We start from the raw sequence: 14,135 nt of genomic DNA, 5'->3' as shown, positions 1-14,135 counted from the left end.
GAAAGGGTGGCCAGCGTGAATGAGGGGGGAGAAGAGAGAAGGGCATCATGGGAAAATGGGCATGGGAACCCGTTAATCAAGAAGCATAGTATTTGACAACAAGAGCAAACAGTTTTTTTTTTACAAAAATGGGTTAACAATCAAGCACAGCTTGCAGTTTGCATAAAACTCTCTGCTTGAAAAGACTGTGCAATCTGACGGCTTCAACATGATTTGACTGCAGGCCCACTGACGTTACTTTCTATTACGACTCACAAGACCAGTGTGGAATTCAGCGTAAAAAAAAGAAAATTCCTTGAAATTTAGCAATTTTAAAATTATTTCAAAATACAGGTTTTCCAGGTATTGGGAATGGGTATCTCTGTCACAGTCTGATTTTCAGCAATTCTTTGCAGATTTCTCATCAAAATAAAACCACACAAAGTAGCATTATGAAATACAAAAATAAATGTACACATGTAGATTTTTCCACAAACCATGACAATTTTATACCTTTGTTATCCAATAACAAGTAGCATGTATCTTTCTTTCCAAGCACCATCTACTGCACATGTACAGGCTCTAACAATTTCACTTAAAAGGCACTGTTTCCTCTGTCACCTAGTTACCATTTCACCACCAGGTATGTTCGCTTTCAGACGACCCCCTTTCAATCATGGATATTGGGGCGGACAACCTGTTTTTCCCAGTGAACTAATTGCATTTGATCCAGCAATTTGTCATGAGAATTCAGCTGAGGCCGACGAAACAAAAAAGGAACGGCAACGATGGTACCAGTAACTAACCTGGGCACGCAGACGCTTGATGTTCTCACCACGCTTGCCGATAATGCCACCAGCATTCTGGGAGGAAGACCAAAAATAACAGAACTACACGTAAATCATTGGGTTACTCCACTATTCACAACTTCCTTGACGTTTCTCCAAGGAGGCTTCCTAAATCTTTCGTATTCCAAGACGGAGCAAAAGTGCTTCAAGAGGTCTCAGTCCCATGCAAACTCCTCCCCAAACCTCCCGATGAATTGGGAAGAATCAGGGAGGACAAAGAGATGGCCTGCATGTAACTTCATGTGATGACGCGATTTTATGTAAACTTTCATCCCAACCCCATTTTCGATTCCAGAACCGTTTATTTCAAAACATGAAAGGTCATCATAACTTTCTTTTGTCTTGACCATTTTTAACTTCCTCATGACCAGAAATCGACAATCCTTTATAGCCAGGTCTTCATTTGGGAAGGATACGCAGAGCCAGTTTCCCTTTTTAACAATGTTTTCAATCCAGAGTCTTAATACAAAATCCATGGTACAATCTTTATGCATACCCTCCTATGAAAGGTACATTGCACATGTAGGTCCTGCACAAAGTATACTGATCAAAACTGAGCTGAGAGATCACCAAACAATGATGTGCGCACTGCTCTATGATCATGATCAAACAACCCCCGGTGCATTGCTGGGAATAGCTGCAGGCTTTGTGATTGCTACAAAGGCAAGCCCTTGGCACAAACCCCGCCGAGATGCAGGCGGGCACGCGCGATCTTTCCTGGATGCGGTAAAAGCTGTCATTCTTTTTCTCAATTTTTGACCTCCCACTGATGCATTGGCACCACTGAACCTTCAAAATTATGCATGCATTTTCGAGTACAGCCTCATCAAAAAACTCATTTCAATAAAAACATTTCACAGTACTACACATCTTTTGCTGTTGTTTTTACATTTACATTGACAGAAAAGCTCTAAACCCTCACGTCTGTCAATTTTAATATTTTACATTTAAACACAACTTAACTTTCATGTACAGAAATCAAAATTAAGAGCCCTTGTATTGATTGATTTACATTATTCTTATTGGAATTTTATCTTCTGTCTTGTTTTTTTCCTTTACTGTAGTTCACTGAACAACACTCCTGGATAATTCAGCAAGAAAATGAACATACACTTGCTGCATCTCATACAATTTTGAAACAATTAAATTAATGGAAACAATCTCTTGATATACACGTGTGATACAAAACTGCTGCAAACTACTTGCTGACTGCAGTGATCTACATGTAAAATAAAAATCCCGTTTCCATCCTAGCAGAACCTTTCTCAAAGGCAAAAAGAAAGAGAAAGGTTCTGCTGGGATCAAAACATCAGGTCCTCCAAGTTTTGTGAATTTCTCGATATTATAAATGCACATGTATGCAAATATATGAGCATGTATTTGTACATGTACATGTGTACATGTACATCTACATTTTGGCATGTGCCTTTAGTTTGATATTGTCTTTTGCAGAAATTATACATGTGAACTACATGTACATGTGTAAACTGAATATTGTGATACATCCATACATGTAGTACAAATGTGCATAAATGTTGAAAGACAACTTCGTGAAGACTATTGTTTCAAATACGCTTCAGTACTAGTCATCCTAACATGTCAGTTTTTTTCCCAGGACAAATGCTATTTGATGAGTACAGATTACAAAAACAAATACATGACTCAAAACAAGACCTTGTGTCCAAAAAAGACCGTCATTTTCCACAGGAGACAGAATGACAATGCGAGCGTGGCACTAAAATACAGCCAGGTGGCAGGCTTAATGGGATGAATGCATTCACGGGGCAAACTGTTCAAATACACTTTGGCTTTTGTTTGGGGGAGAGGGTCTGCCCGTGTGGGGGCCTCTACGCACTCAATAGGCTTGTCACGCATCGTCAGCAATTCCTAATACCGCCTGTGTTCAGCAAGCCACAATACTTTGGCCTTGGCTCTCAACTGCACGGACAGAATTAAACGAATTACATCCAGAGCCAATTTTTTTTTCCTTTCAACACCGACCCGCGCACTGAATAAATTTCACATTTTGAGGATAAGAGACAAAAGTTATAATACGATTATGCAAGTCCCTGGAGTTCCTAAAAGCCTTTCATGTGCTGGGAACTACTATCGACCGTCTTACAGCCCAGAACTGCCAGGGTCTCCTCAGGAAATGGAGCATTCATATAGTTCACAACCAATCCGACCTATTTTAGGACTTTTTATCTGCAATGTTTCTCATCGTCCAAAACTTCCAATGTTAAGTGCTGCCATCCATATCAGATCTCACATGTATGCCAGCAATGAACAGCACTCATCACTCTCTTTCTACACACGTGTGTATAACTTTCCCCCGTCAGATCAAGATTTCCGCAAATAACTCGAAATGATAGAATGCATGCACAGGCTACAGTTTCTCACTGATTTAATGTGTATCTACTCTTCACATTCCACAGACTTTTACAACATGTGCGGGCATGTATATGTAGATACATGTACAGTATGCAGATAAAATGTTCTTTATGTACATGTACCTTACAACCTATTTTCAGATGTTTATAGCTTTTTTACAGCGTTCATCCAACATCCTCCTTCTTAAGACGTACATGTGGTATACAGTAGGACCGAACAACTCATTAAAAAATGGGTAAAATGTTTCCAGTTCCCGCTGTTTAATCCTTGCTAATGAATGACCGTTCCTGGGGACAGAAACTTTCTGGCTATAAATCAACCTAGCAATCCCTCTCCCCCCCCCTCCCGTACGATACTCTTCGCCAGCCAGTGCGAGCAGGGAGAGAGAGACAAGAGTCCCGGGGAATGGCCAGAAGCCCAGCCACGACTGCACACGCCAAGACACTCAACAACTAATGGCCCTGCCTACAGCTACCCAGGGAAATCATCCCCCCTTCCATGTTATTGTCATGCTAACAAGATGCACGACAGCTAACAACCTCATTCCTTTTTTTTTTTTCTCTCTGTCCCTTCTACTCCTTCCTCTGCCCTCCCCAACGACATGTGCGCGTGCAATTTGTTGTCTCTTTTTTGGGCTGCTCATGCGATAGTGCTCTCTCCATCTTATTAAACCTGCTTGCATGATTTACCCTTGACGTCAGAAAAGCAACACCCCCCTTTCCACACATACCAAAACAGCACTTACAAAAGACATCCAAGTCTTCGGTTATTTACACACTTTGGCAAAGGTAGCAAAGTTGCATGTGCATTCAAATTAAAAAGGACACAGAGTAATTCCTCACTTAATGATACAGTGACCATACAAAGACCCCAACGTCATAAAGATTCAAACCTGTTTCTTTTGTCACTCATTAAATTAAGGCCATGGAAGCCAGGAAAACGCTCCCCCCGGTTGAGCTTAACTGTGCATCGCCCGCACACCCCATAAAAGAAAGAGACATTAGAAATTTGCATTAGAAATTAGCATGCATTCAAGAGGCGGACGTAATGTCAACTTAATTAAGAAAGGGTCGCCATCACTTTGTGCAAATATTACATTCAGCCCATTCGCGTCCCACTCAATCCATTACTCCATGATTCCCGGTGCAAATACAGAGAACACGACATGTGCATTCCCAGTGTAATTAAAATGTGGCATCCGAGCCCACAACAGGCAACAGCTTGGAGTCATGTCATTATAGCACGTGTGGCATTGTACACATTGTGCACAGACTGCACTTGCACTGTACACAAAATGTCTGCCCAAGCAGTAAATGACCAATGATTCATCTCATCACTTTCTCCATCCACCGTGCATGTGAATGCAGTCCTTGTGTCCGAACTCTGCTGTCGGGACTCCAAGACAGCCTCTACAATGTCACCAGACTGCATGCTGCCACCTCTTTGAAGATACATGTATATAAATATGTACTCATTACATTTTTGAATCAGCATTGTTCTTTGCCTTATTTTAATCTTGGGGGGGGGCAACTCAATGAAAAGACTACTCTACTGAATTAATGCTGTACACTACTGAGAAATGAAAGACTAATTTTTCAGCAGCTTTTTTTTATTTATGACGTCCCCAAGACAGAGCACAGACCCAAAAATAAAAAAAAAAAATGTGAGTGGTCTCGACTTGCCTCTCAGAGACACGGAAGAGGAAGCGCAGACTCTCGGGAAGACACTTCCCAGAGTCTTAAGACATGCCTAAGACAACTATCCCCAGCATTATCCACGACCCCCCTGGGCTGGGAAGAGTCAACACGTCTTCCCTTGCCAGCACGAGTGGCTCTCCCCACAGTGGCCCTGGGTCATTTGAGAACTTTGGCCGTTCCATCTGCAGGAGGGAGACGCAGTGCGAAGATCGTTTTAATTTTTTTTTTTTTTTGGAGGACTCTTGAAGGTGTTAATACTACAGAGAATGTCCCAAGGCAGTTTCTACCCAAAAAAAAAAAAGCTAAGAAAAATGTTGGTAGCTTAAAGATCCATTGCCATCACTGAGACAGTTTTACGGCAGTGGTCATGGTTGGTTTGTCTAATGTAGAGGAAGGCAATCACACAGAAACTCTCGGCAAATGGACACCTGAGATTCACAAGTGGTAAACTGCTCAGCGATACAATGCACTTTACTATTGGATGAGATTTGCCACACGCACATGCATTACAGACTGTTGTTGAACATTTATCTTTTTATCACCTGTACCTTACTCGTGTGACCATTCTCATGCAAAACTGTCCACCGCTCATGTTTGAAACACAAGGTTTCTTTAATAGATTACACACGAATAAAGGCAGACAAAATAATCCAAGCATTCTGATCTTTAGTATTTTCACGAGAGACAGCTATGTCCTTCGGCACATTTCAAAACCTCTTAACAGTAACCAAATCTGTTCCTAATAGCTCGCAACGGAAGTCATCACCAAGTATATTCATGTAAATGTTTCCCTGGAGAAAGATGCAGGATGTTTCTAGGGCCGCAAATTCCTGTAACTCTTCCAGAAAGAGATCACCAATGCAAAGGCTTTCCTAATTTCCTCCCCTCACCCCTCACCCTTCCCCCAAGGGGGTACAAATCCTGGCCAGGAATTAGGGTACTCACCTTGCTCTCAATCAGGACACGCAGCTCGATTTCCCCAGACTTTGAGCCGGAGCCTCCCCGGGCACGCTTGAAGTTCTGACCGCCACCATCTTCAGCAGAACGCTTCGGGGCTGAAGGAGGTAAAAAAAAAAAAAGAGGGGCTAAATAAATGAGATTGTTTACATGGAAAGTGAGTATATCCCAGTACATGTACGTTTACGTGCGCTGAAAACATTTTGGCCCATTTCTCCTCAGCATCCAAAGTAAGTGAATCGACTTTCAGAAGGAATCTGACAATTAATATGAGGCCATAAGAACACATACTGTACATGTACATTTCACAAGCAAAGAAATGCAATGAAATTTTGGCCCATCCTTCCAAAGATTCAAGAAAAAGTTTTCAAGAAGCAATGCCACTAAGACGCTCATATATTCAACTGCCAATTTGTTGCCGAGTTCTTGAGCTGCAACAAATAGATTTGATACATGCATCAGTATCCGCACTGGCGTGCATTTTGACCATGAAAAGCCACTGATCAAACGCACACAAAATCGGCTCCACTCAGGTGTCAAGATAAATGTTTCAAGGAGCAGTTGCACTAACACATTTCACTCAGTTGGCAAATATCAAACCATCAAAGATCTGAATGCACTTCCCACTGCACTCTCAACCTTCCGTTTCCAATAGTCCCGCTTTGCCGAATGTGATCTGCACCAAGCCCGTCTTCCACTAGAAGGAAGACAAATGGTACAAGCAACGATGGGGGGAGGAGGGGTGGTAATCTAAGTTGTTGAGACACTCTCCTGACTCCGGGGCAAATTGGCCAGACTCTGAATTTTAATGTGTCGGCAGGATTCACAGAGCAGATTTTCAATTTGGCAGTGTCCAGGCAAGCGGGCGAGCAAACGAAGAGAGAAAAAAAATGGGGAGAGGGGGAAAGAAACATTGAAGGCAGATGCTGTGAAAATGCAATAAAGGAAAACTGGGGGTGAGATCAGTTGGGTCTTTTCAGATCCAGGGAGACAGGCTCATGCAAATCACCTGCCACAGGTGATATCAAAGGGGAAGATCAGAATGGGTCGGGGGTGTAAGATTGCCCGTGTGTGTGCCGACATGTCACAAACAGGCCCGGCAGGATGCGTCCAAGCAGTGGTTGGATACAGTGGCAAATCCCTAACAGGTGGCAACGAGGTTCATCTGCTCCACTGATTGCTGTTCTCATCTGGACTGACTATCCTAGTAAACACGTACATGTAATATGACCTCTGCTGAATAACGCACTACAAAAATAGCGATGAGGATAACACATTATCTTGATACATGTACACAATGGCGGCGGAACATTTTCAAAGTGAGGTGGGGACGACATTTGTGAGACCATTTAGGCACTGAACAGCCATGAAAGGACCTGCCGAAAGTGGGACCATTATCTCCAGGTTGAAAAAGTGGGAGGAGCCAGTGGCCTCCCTGCCCCCTCCCCCTTCCACCACATGTACATGTACATGTACAGGATGCATGAGTATAAAGGACAAAATAACATGAACAGCCAACACACTGATTGACAAGAATTAATCTACAAAAACAGTATTTCAACAGCACATGATGCATTTACATGTATAAGCACTCCATGTACATGTACATGTACATTTTAAGTTTGAAACTAAATGTACATGCACATGTACTTTAGAACACTGTTCCATAAACAAGCATGTCTACAATGTACCACAAATGCACATGTACAGTGTACATTGCAAGCATTGATTTTGATAATTTGATAACTTGAAGCAGTTTGGGAAAGCGCCAGCACCGAATCTCCAACTCTGCAAATCTACACGGCAGCACCCCGATGAAACTTTAAGAGAGGGGCTCCCCTAAAAGCAAACGACTTGGCCAGGTAAATTGTTAACGATCCGCACAATTTATGACCACCACTGACTCCTGCACTGAGCCACCTGTAATCCGATCCTGCCGGGAGATCGGATCCAGAGGAGAGGTGGGGTGTCTGGTGCAGTGCAAAGCCACACCAGCACAACAAACGCACTAACGACCCTCGGTTAGTTTCCAGTATACGCTAAACCCGGACTCCGCATATGAACATGTATAGTATCTATTCCAGAGAGGGGGCCTCCAGCAAGCCCAGACATCAATATTGATGACGATCGGGTTTAAGCGAGATGCCGTGTTTAGATAGCGACCACCAAGCACTGCATGCGGCGGCGCGAGGCTGGTGAATCACGGTTCTGGGGCTGCAGATGGCCAGAGAACCCGATTCACATTCCTCATTGGCTGAGTGATCTCACAGGCTATTTTACGAGTTATCTGACACTGCCTCCTGAACTGTTAAACACATTCATGGATTCACACAGGTCACAAGATTGAGGACTACCAAAGGGATTATTCTTTCTTCATCAAAGGACCCAAGTGAATGAAGTTGCAGGATGATGATCAAATACGGGATAAACTAATGAGTTATTTGTGATTCAATGCAAACTGTCCCCGATAGAACTACGGGCAAAGACCTCAAACACAGTACCACAAGTTATTCATGCAAAGAATAACTTACAATCCGTACATGTCCTCACAAAAACATTGCTCAGAATCCAAAAGAGGACAGCAAGTTTAACTGTGAGCCAATGCCCAAGTTCAGACACACGCACAGCTTGCACTGGAATCGTTCTCAGTGCTGCCCTGCCCTGCTGTGACAGCGTACACACCTTTAATGGGCCGTATTAAAATGAACATCAATCACATCTGTGGACAGTCTGCTATTTTATGGAGGTAACAAACACTGATTGAAGTGGCCCTATGTATAGACCATCAAAGGGGGTTCATAGATTACAGCCCGAAGGGGTAAAAAACAGCTGTCACTGAAACACTAACATTGCACTGTATGCGTACATGTATGAACAAGAATGCCAAAACAAAACAAAAGACTACACACCCATTCGGCGGATCTGGGATTTGATCATAAGATGTTCCAGCCCAAACTGCTTGTAACAGGTGATGTGTAAATCTAATATACATGTACGTATGTTGGACTGTGCATCGTGGTCTCCTTGCATTTGAAATGAAAACGTTTTTACTATCAGTGGCTCTGCTGGTTGTAGGGTTTAGAAGTCACTTTGCATCTTTCTTTAACTGGATGATACCAAATACATACATACACTGTGCATATGTTTATTTGTGCATAACTCAAAAACGCAAACGATATTCAAATGCTGTAAAATACTGGTACTGGTCCAGACGTGGACAAAGTTTCTGGGACTGTCCAAAATGAGAACTTTTAGGGAATGGCTGCCATTTCTTCCAACATATTGGGAGCCACACTTGCATGTACCAGTAACTTTGGAGGACTTGTATAGGAGACAAGAAGAAGGTTAAATTGAAACTGACCAAAACACCGGCAAGAAGTCGGCCAGGAGGCTGGCAAGACAATAAATGCGTCATCCCGTACATATGTACATTGGCGCGCGCATGTATCACTAGTTAGAATTCCTCCAATCTCGCAAAAAATAATGGGTGGTTCTGAGAGGGCACGGCAACACCGACTCAAACTAAATTTCAAAACAGTGTTAAAAGATAACAGTTTTGGAATCAATCCCATTCCATCCAGGAGTCATGATTTGAGGAACTCTTATAGATCTTATTTTTTGGGGCACTCCCTGGAATCTCGGGGAAATACATGTACCCTGTAGGAAACAGAATCAATGACCGTAGGAAATCAATTCCTCAAAAAAGTAGAATCATGATTCTAATTCAAAGAATGGAATCAAGTTCAATCAATTTTAATCGATTCTGACATGGAATCAGGTAACGCATGTATGTACCGGTATAGCAGTTTTCTTAATACACGGTACACGCAGGATGCTCATGAGTATAGTGTACTGATACATGTACATGTTTGACCGCCCAAACTAGTAAATGTACATGTATTCAGGCATGCAACCAGACTTTGTTCAATGTTTTTCAATTTTCAGTGGCATGAGTGAGGAGTGAAAAACAAGGAAATCAGCTGATTCCAGGAAAAGTTGCATGCCTGTGTATTGTTTCAACTGCACCTACCGGGTAGAGTGACCCGGGGGCAGGAAAGATTAATCTGATTTGCAGGACACGTACATGTACATGCATGTACGGTATATGCACCTCTCCACTGTCCCTTTCAGAATTTGTTTGAATGCTTCTGCCTCCTAACCACATTTCACACAATTTTCGGTCTCAAAATTCCTCTCCCTTCACCTGTGTCCCCCCATCACAAGATTTTCTCGTTCCCTACTCCCCTTTTCAGCTTCTTTCGTTTTGTCCCCCAAATATGAATCATCACTTTATGAAATAAGTCATCCGTGCCATTTCGGAAGATTGCTTGCTGTACCTGCAATAGTTCCCTTCATGTTTAGAGAGCGGGCGGAGGGCATTAGAAACCTCAGCAGGGGTAGAGGAACAAAGCACTGAATTCAATTTCACTCAAAATTGAATGCAATTTTATCATCTTTGTCATCTGCCGAAGTATGTATGAGGGGGAAAAAAAAATCGGAAAATTGAAAGAAAACAAGTCATCTGTTTTCTCTAGGGGAATGTCTTGCAGATATGTAAATTTTCTTAATGAGCGGATGGAGGTACACAGCACAAAGCGACGGGTTCCGTTCAGGATTTCTGGATACAAACGCAGGGACCTTGGGCCCGTTCCAAATTGACATCATGACGCTGGAATGACAACACCCTGGGAGAATATGTAATGAGGCGTGTCGGCAAAATCATTTCGTCCTGTGAAGAGAAAAACCTGGTATGGTCCACGGCTTAGTCCCAGGCACGGAAACAAAAGACTCTGCCATGAAAGGGAGGGGGGCAGCGGCTTTCAGCGGACACAAAGTTCTTGTGACGGAGGCACCGATTAGTAGCTAATCGAATGAAGTCAAATTAGAGGAAGAATTGTCCTATGTGATGTGTCCCCCGCATCCAGTGCACCACTGCATTACACAGAATGCATGCTCACTGGGTTTTTTGTTCTGCAACATCCTAGGCCCGAAACATCCCTGAGGTAGCAGTAGCGTACATACCAGTATGTGTACATTGGACATTTTTAAGCATAAACCATACACCATTACCTTTGGTGTACATGCATGTACGTGGGCAATTTGCCTTAAATGGTCTCTGCTGAAAAAAAAAAATACACCCAAGACAACAAGCAGCTCAGGTGCATTATACAATGTACATGTACTCATTCCTATTATCCTACTGTAAAAAACATACGCTCTTCCACAACTTTACTTGCTCTTGGCAGAACTACAGCGTATTTCCTGACAAAGATCCGTGAACATGGATAAATACTAGTATACGACCGTCACACATCATACTAAGGGAATAAACATGGCATTGCCACACTCCTGCAATGAACAGTGAAATTACAGACCACTGTGCATAAATCTCTGCAGAATTTCTCTCCCTGAATGGGTTTTTTTTTTTTCTTTTAACATACATGTATGTGACCATGCACGAGGCATAACAGCCTTTTCACATCCAATAGGATGCACGAGGCATAACAGCCTTTTCACATCCAATAGGATGCACGAGGCATAACAGCCTTTTCACATCCAATAGGATCATTTACCCACAGGAACTCTGCCCTTTTGCTAATGACCAGGGAGACTTTTTTTCCTTCCGTTAGTCGGGGACTATTCTCTCTCTTGCTCACTCTCGTCGCGTCTATTGATCACACGGTCGGATGCAGGTGCGCTGGGTCCTTCTGTAAGAGACTTCACTGGATACGGAATAGCTGCTACGGCAAAGAGATTGAGTATTTTTATTTAAGCACTTGATGAAGGTAAAAAGCTTCAGGATCTGATCAAAACCCAAAGTGATTTGATTACAGCGAGTAATTCCTGGTCACGGATCAGCTGAATTCACAAAGATGGACCACCCTCCCCTCCCCCCCAAAAAAAATTAAATTGCACTTTTGGGGGATACATGTACTGATACCTTCCCAAGTTTATCATTAACTTTCTGAGAATTGCATGTAATTCATCAATGGATAGAGGCAGGCTGCAGGGCTTTTGCTCGGAAAATAAACAGTAGTCAGGGTTCTTTCTTTTGGTCATTTGGGGGATCTGAATGTGACAATGTCACAAATACAGAACAAATGCTGGTACATGTAGCAGGGAGTGTCTGTAACTATCAAGTACATGTACTAACCTTCCAATTCAAACTGCTTGGCGTGAGAACAATTGCGTGAATGAAAACATGTCCTTGCAGACTCCATTCTGAATTATTTTTACAAAGTGCTCCAACTTCCTGTACTGGGATTTGGTCAAACGTTTAAACCCGAGCATCTGGCAAAATTTCAAGTCCACTGGGCTGCCTGTACTTAGAAATTGCCAAGGGGGAAGGGGAAGAGAATTAACTCACAAGGCACTGAGGTATCAGGGTACGCGTATGTATGTACGTACCCCATGCACAGTTGATGAATGTGCACAAGGAGGGCAATATTGAAATGCGTGGCATTGCCAGCCACTCGTGCCCAGCACAGTATGGCACTTGAGATCAAGGAGGGTTTACGTTGGACAAACCCCGCCTGCACGGCCTGGGCAACATGCTAACGCTGCCGATCCTGCTTGAGAAAAAAAAAAAAAAAATGCCTCCCTCCTCCACCAAAAAAAAAAGAGCCAGACCGGCCACGTCCACAATCCAAAATTTATGGAAGAAACAGCAAGAGGCCATGTACACCTACGATGCCTTTGCAAACAGCAGGCAACCCTCTTTTTTTTTTACGTAAAAATTAGCGCACTCTGTAAAATATTCATTAGATATGCCGCTGCACAAACACGGGGCATGCTCTTACTATGGTAACACGTCTCCTGCTCAAATCTTCCAGCTACGGTATCCTTCATTTGGCCGAGTGAAGAAAAAATTTCCCCCATGAAACATGAATCACGTTCAGATCTGCTAACAGAAAGAGGCAACCTGAACGTGCAAGGTAAATAAAAAAAAGGGAGGGGGGGAAATTAATGGTTTATGACCACTTTCTATAAAAAAAAATATATTGGGTTGAACTGAAGGAAAATTCCTCAAAGAGTAATTGCGTACCGTAGCTGGGCAGCAAGTACTTGAGACACAAAACTTGTTACAGTCTCCTGGTTGACAAAGAAATATTGATGGCATCATTTGGGATTCAATTAATCACTCTTGAATATCTCTCATGAAGTTTTCCAGTGTGATCTAGATGGATGCACATAGAGTGTGTTCTTTTTAAGTGATACTGAAGGCTTACCCCTCAAGAGATACAGAGAAGTAGCAACGACGGGCCAAAGCGCCGAATATGAACCAACACCTCCCGACATCTGCCAGGCAATCCATGCATAAAATGCCAGCTTAATTGCAACATGCATTACATTTTTTTCGTGTTGGGCCACCTGCCATCTCTGGGGCCCTTCAACATAATGGGAGGGAACGGCATTGGGGGCCACTGATTATGCAAACTGTGGACATCTCCCCACCAACGGCTGCACAGGGGGACTACTGAGGTGATTCCTGGCAGGGTGATGCTATGCATTTTATGCGTCGCGTACGTGTAGGTACCAGTATGTAATCAAGAAATGAAGACACCTGCTTTCAATGATGCCCTCATCAATATGTGCAGTCTTGATTCATTTCTGAGCTTCTTTTCCCACATCCCTTAAAGGAACAGGAATTCGTCAACCCAAAGCAGAACCGTCCAAGATTTCCGGGAGAAATCTTCATCTGACTTTTAAATCTGACAGCCTTCCAAAAGAGTCCCTTCTCCATGGCTTGAGAGAAAAAAAAACACTTGAGAGGTATTAAAACAAAGCCCCACAAGGTTTGCCGTTACATGTATGTACCTACTTTGTCTGCCTACCCAGACAATCCAATTCCTACTAAACAAACATGTCCAGTCTCCATTGCCCTGCCAGACCTTGACAAAAACACAGACTGCAGCTGCAAAAAGACAAGTTTTTCAGCAGCTATCTCCTCAATTTGATTACAATTTTTTTCCCCCAGGTCGCCGTAACAAGAAATGGGAGAGAGAAGCTGGCCAACCACAGCTTGCTCAGAAAATAGAGGACGGGCACAGAAATCGGTTTCATTCGTGGAGCAATCTCACGCCGCCCACAGGATTTTTTTTTTTTCCCCATCATCCCACAGTGGTGTAGCCATACAATCTCATCTCAATGACGGAGACGCTAGCGGCAGAAAATATTACTGGGAATCGTTCCTCCCATAAGCACAATCTTATTTCGCAGTGTATCTCAAGTCACTGGCAACAGCCGACGGTTTGTCGTCTTT

At 43.0% G+C, this 14,135-nt stretch overlaps 1 protein-coding gene across 2 annotated transcripts in view; it reads right to left on the bottom strand.

The window, feature by feature from the left end:
* LOC110986775 (heterogeneous nuclear ribonucleoprotein K-like) overlaps positions 1-14,135 on the bottom strand; it is an 81,375-nt gene that overhangs the window by 12,845 nt on the left and 54,395 nt on the right. For both annotated transcript variants that reach the window (XM_022248957.2, XM_087136488.1), the window contains 2 exons: positions 5,861-5,970; positions 786-842 (listed from right to left, as the gene is read on the bottom strand). In XM_022248957.2, coding sequence (XP_022104649.1) covers positions 786-842; positions 5,861-5,970 — 167 coding nt within the window. The remainder of the gene's footprint in view (positions 1-785; positions 843-5,860; positions 5,971-14,135) is intronic.

Source organism: Acanthaster planci, linkage group LG05, assembly GCF_054643075.1.
Source record: "Acanthaster planci isolate LZ-2023a linkage group LG05, COTS_SCS, whole genome shotgun sequence".
Taxonomy (NCBI): Eukaryota; Metazoa; Echinodermata; class Asteroidea; order Valvatida; family Acanthasteridae; genus Acanthaster; species Acanthaster planci.
Note: the sequence above shows the minus strand (reverse complement) of the source record. Positions and strands in the feature narration are given on the sequence as shown.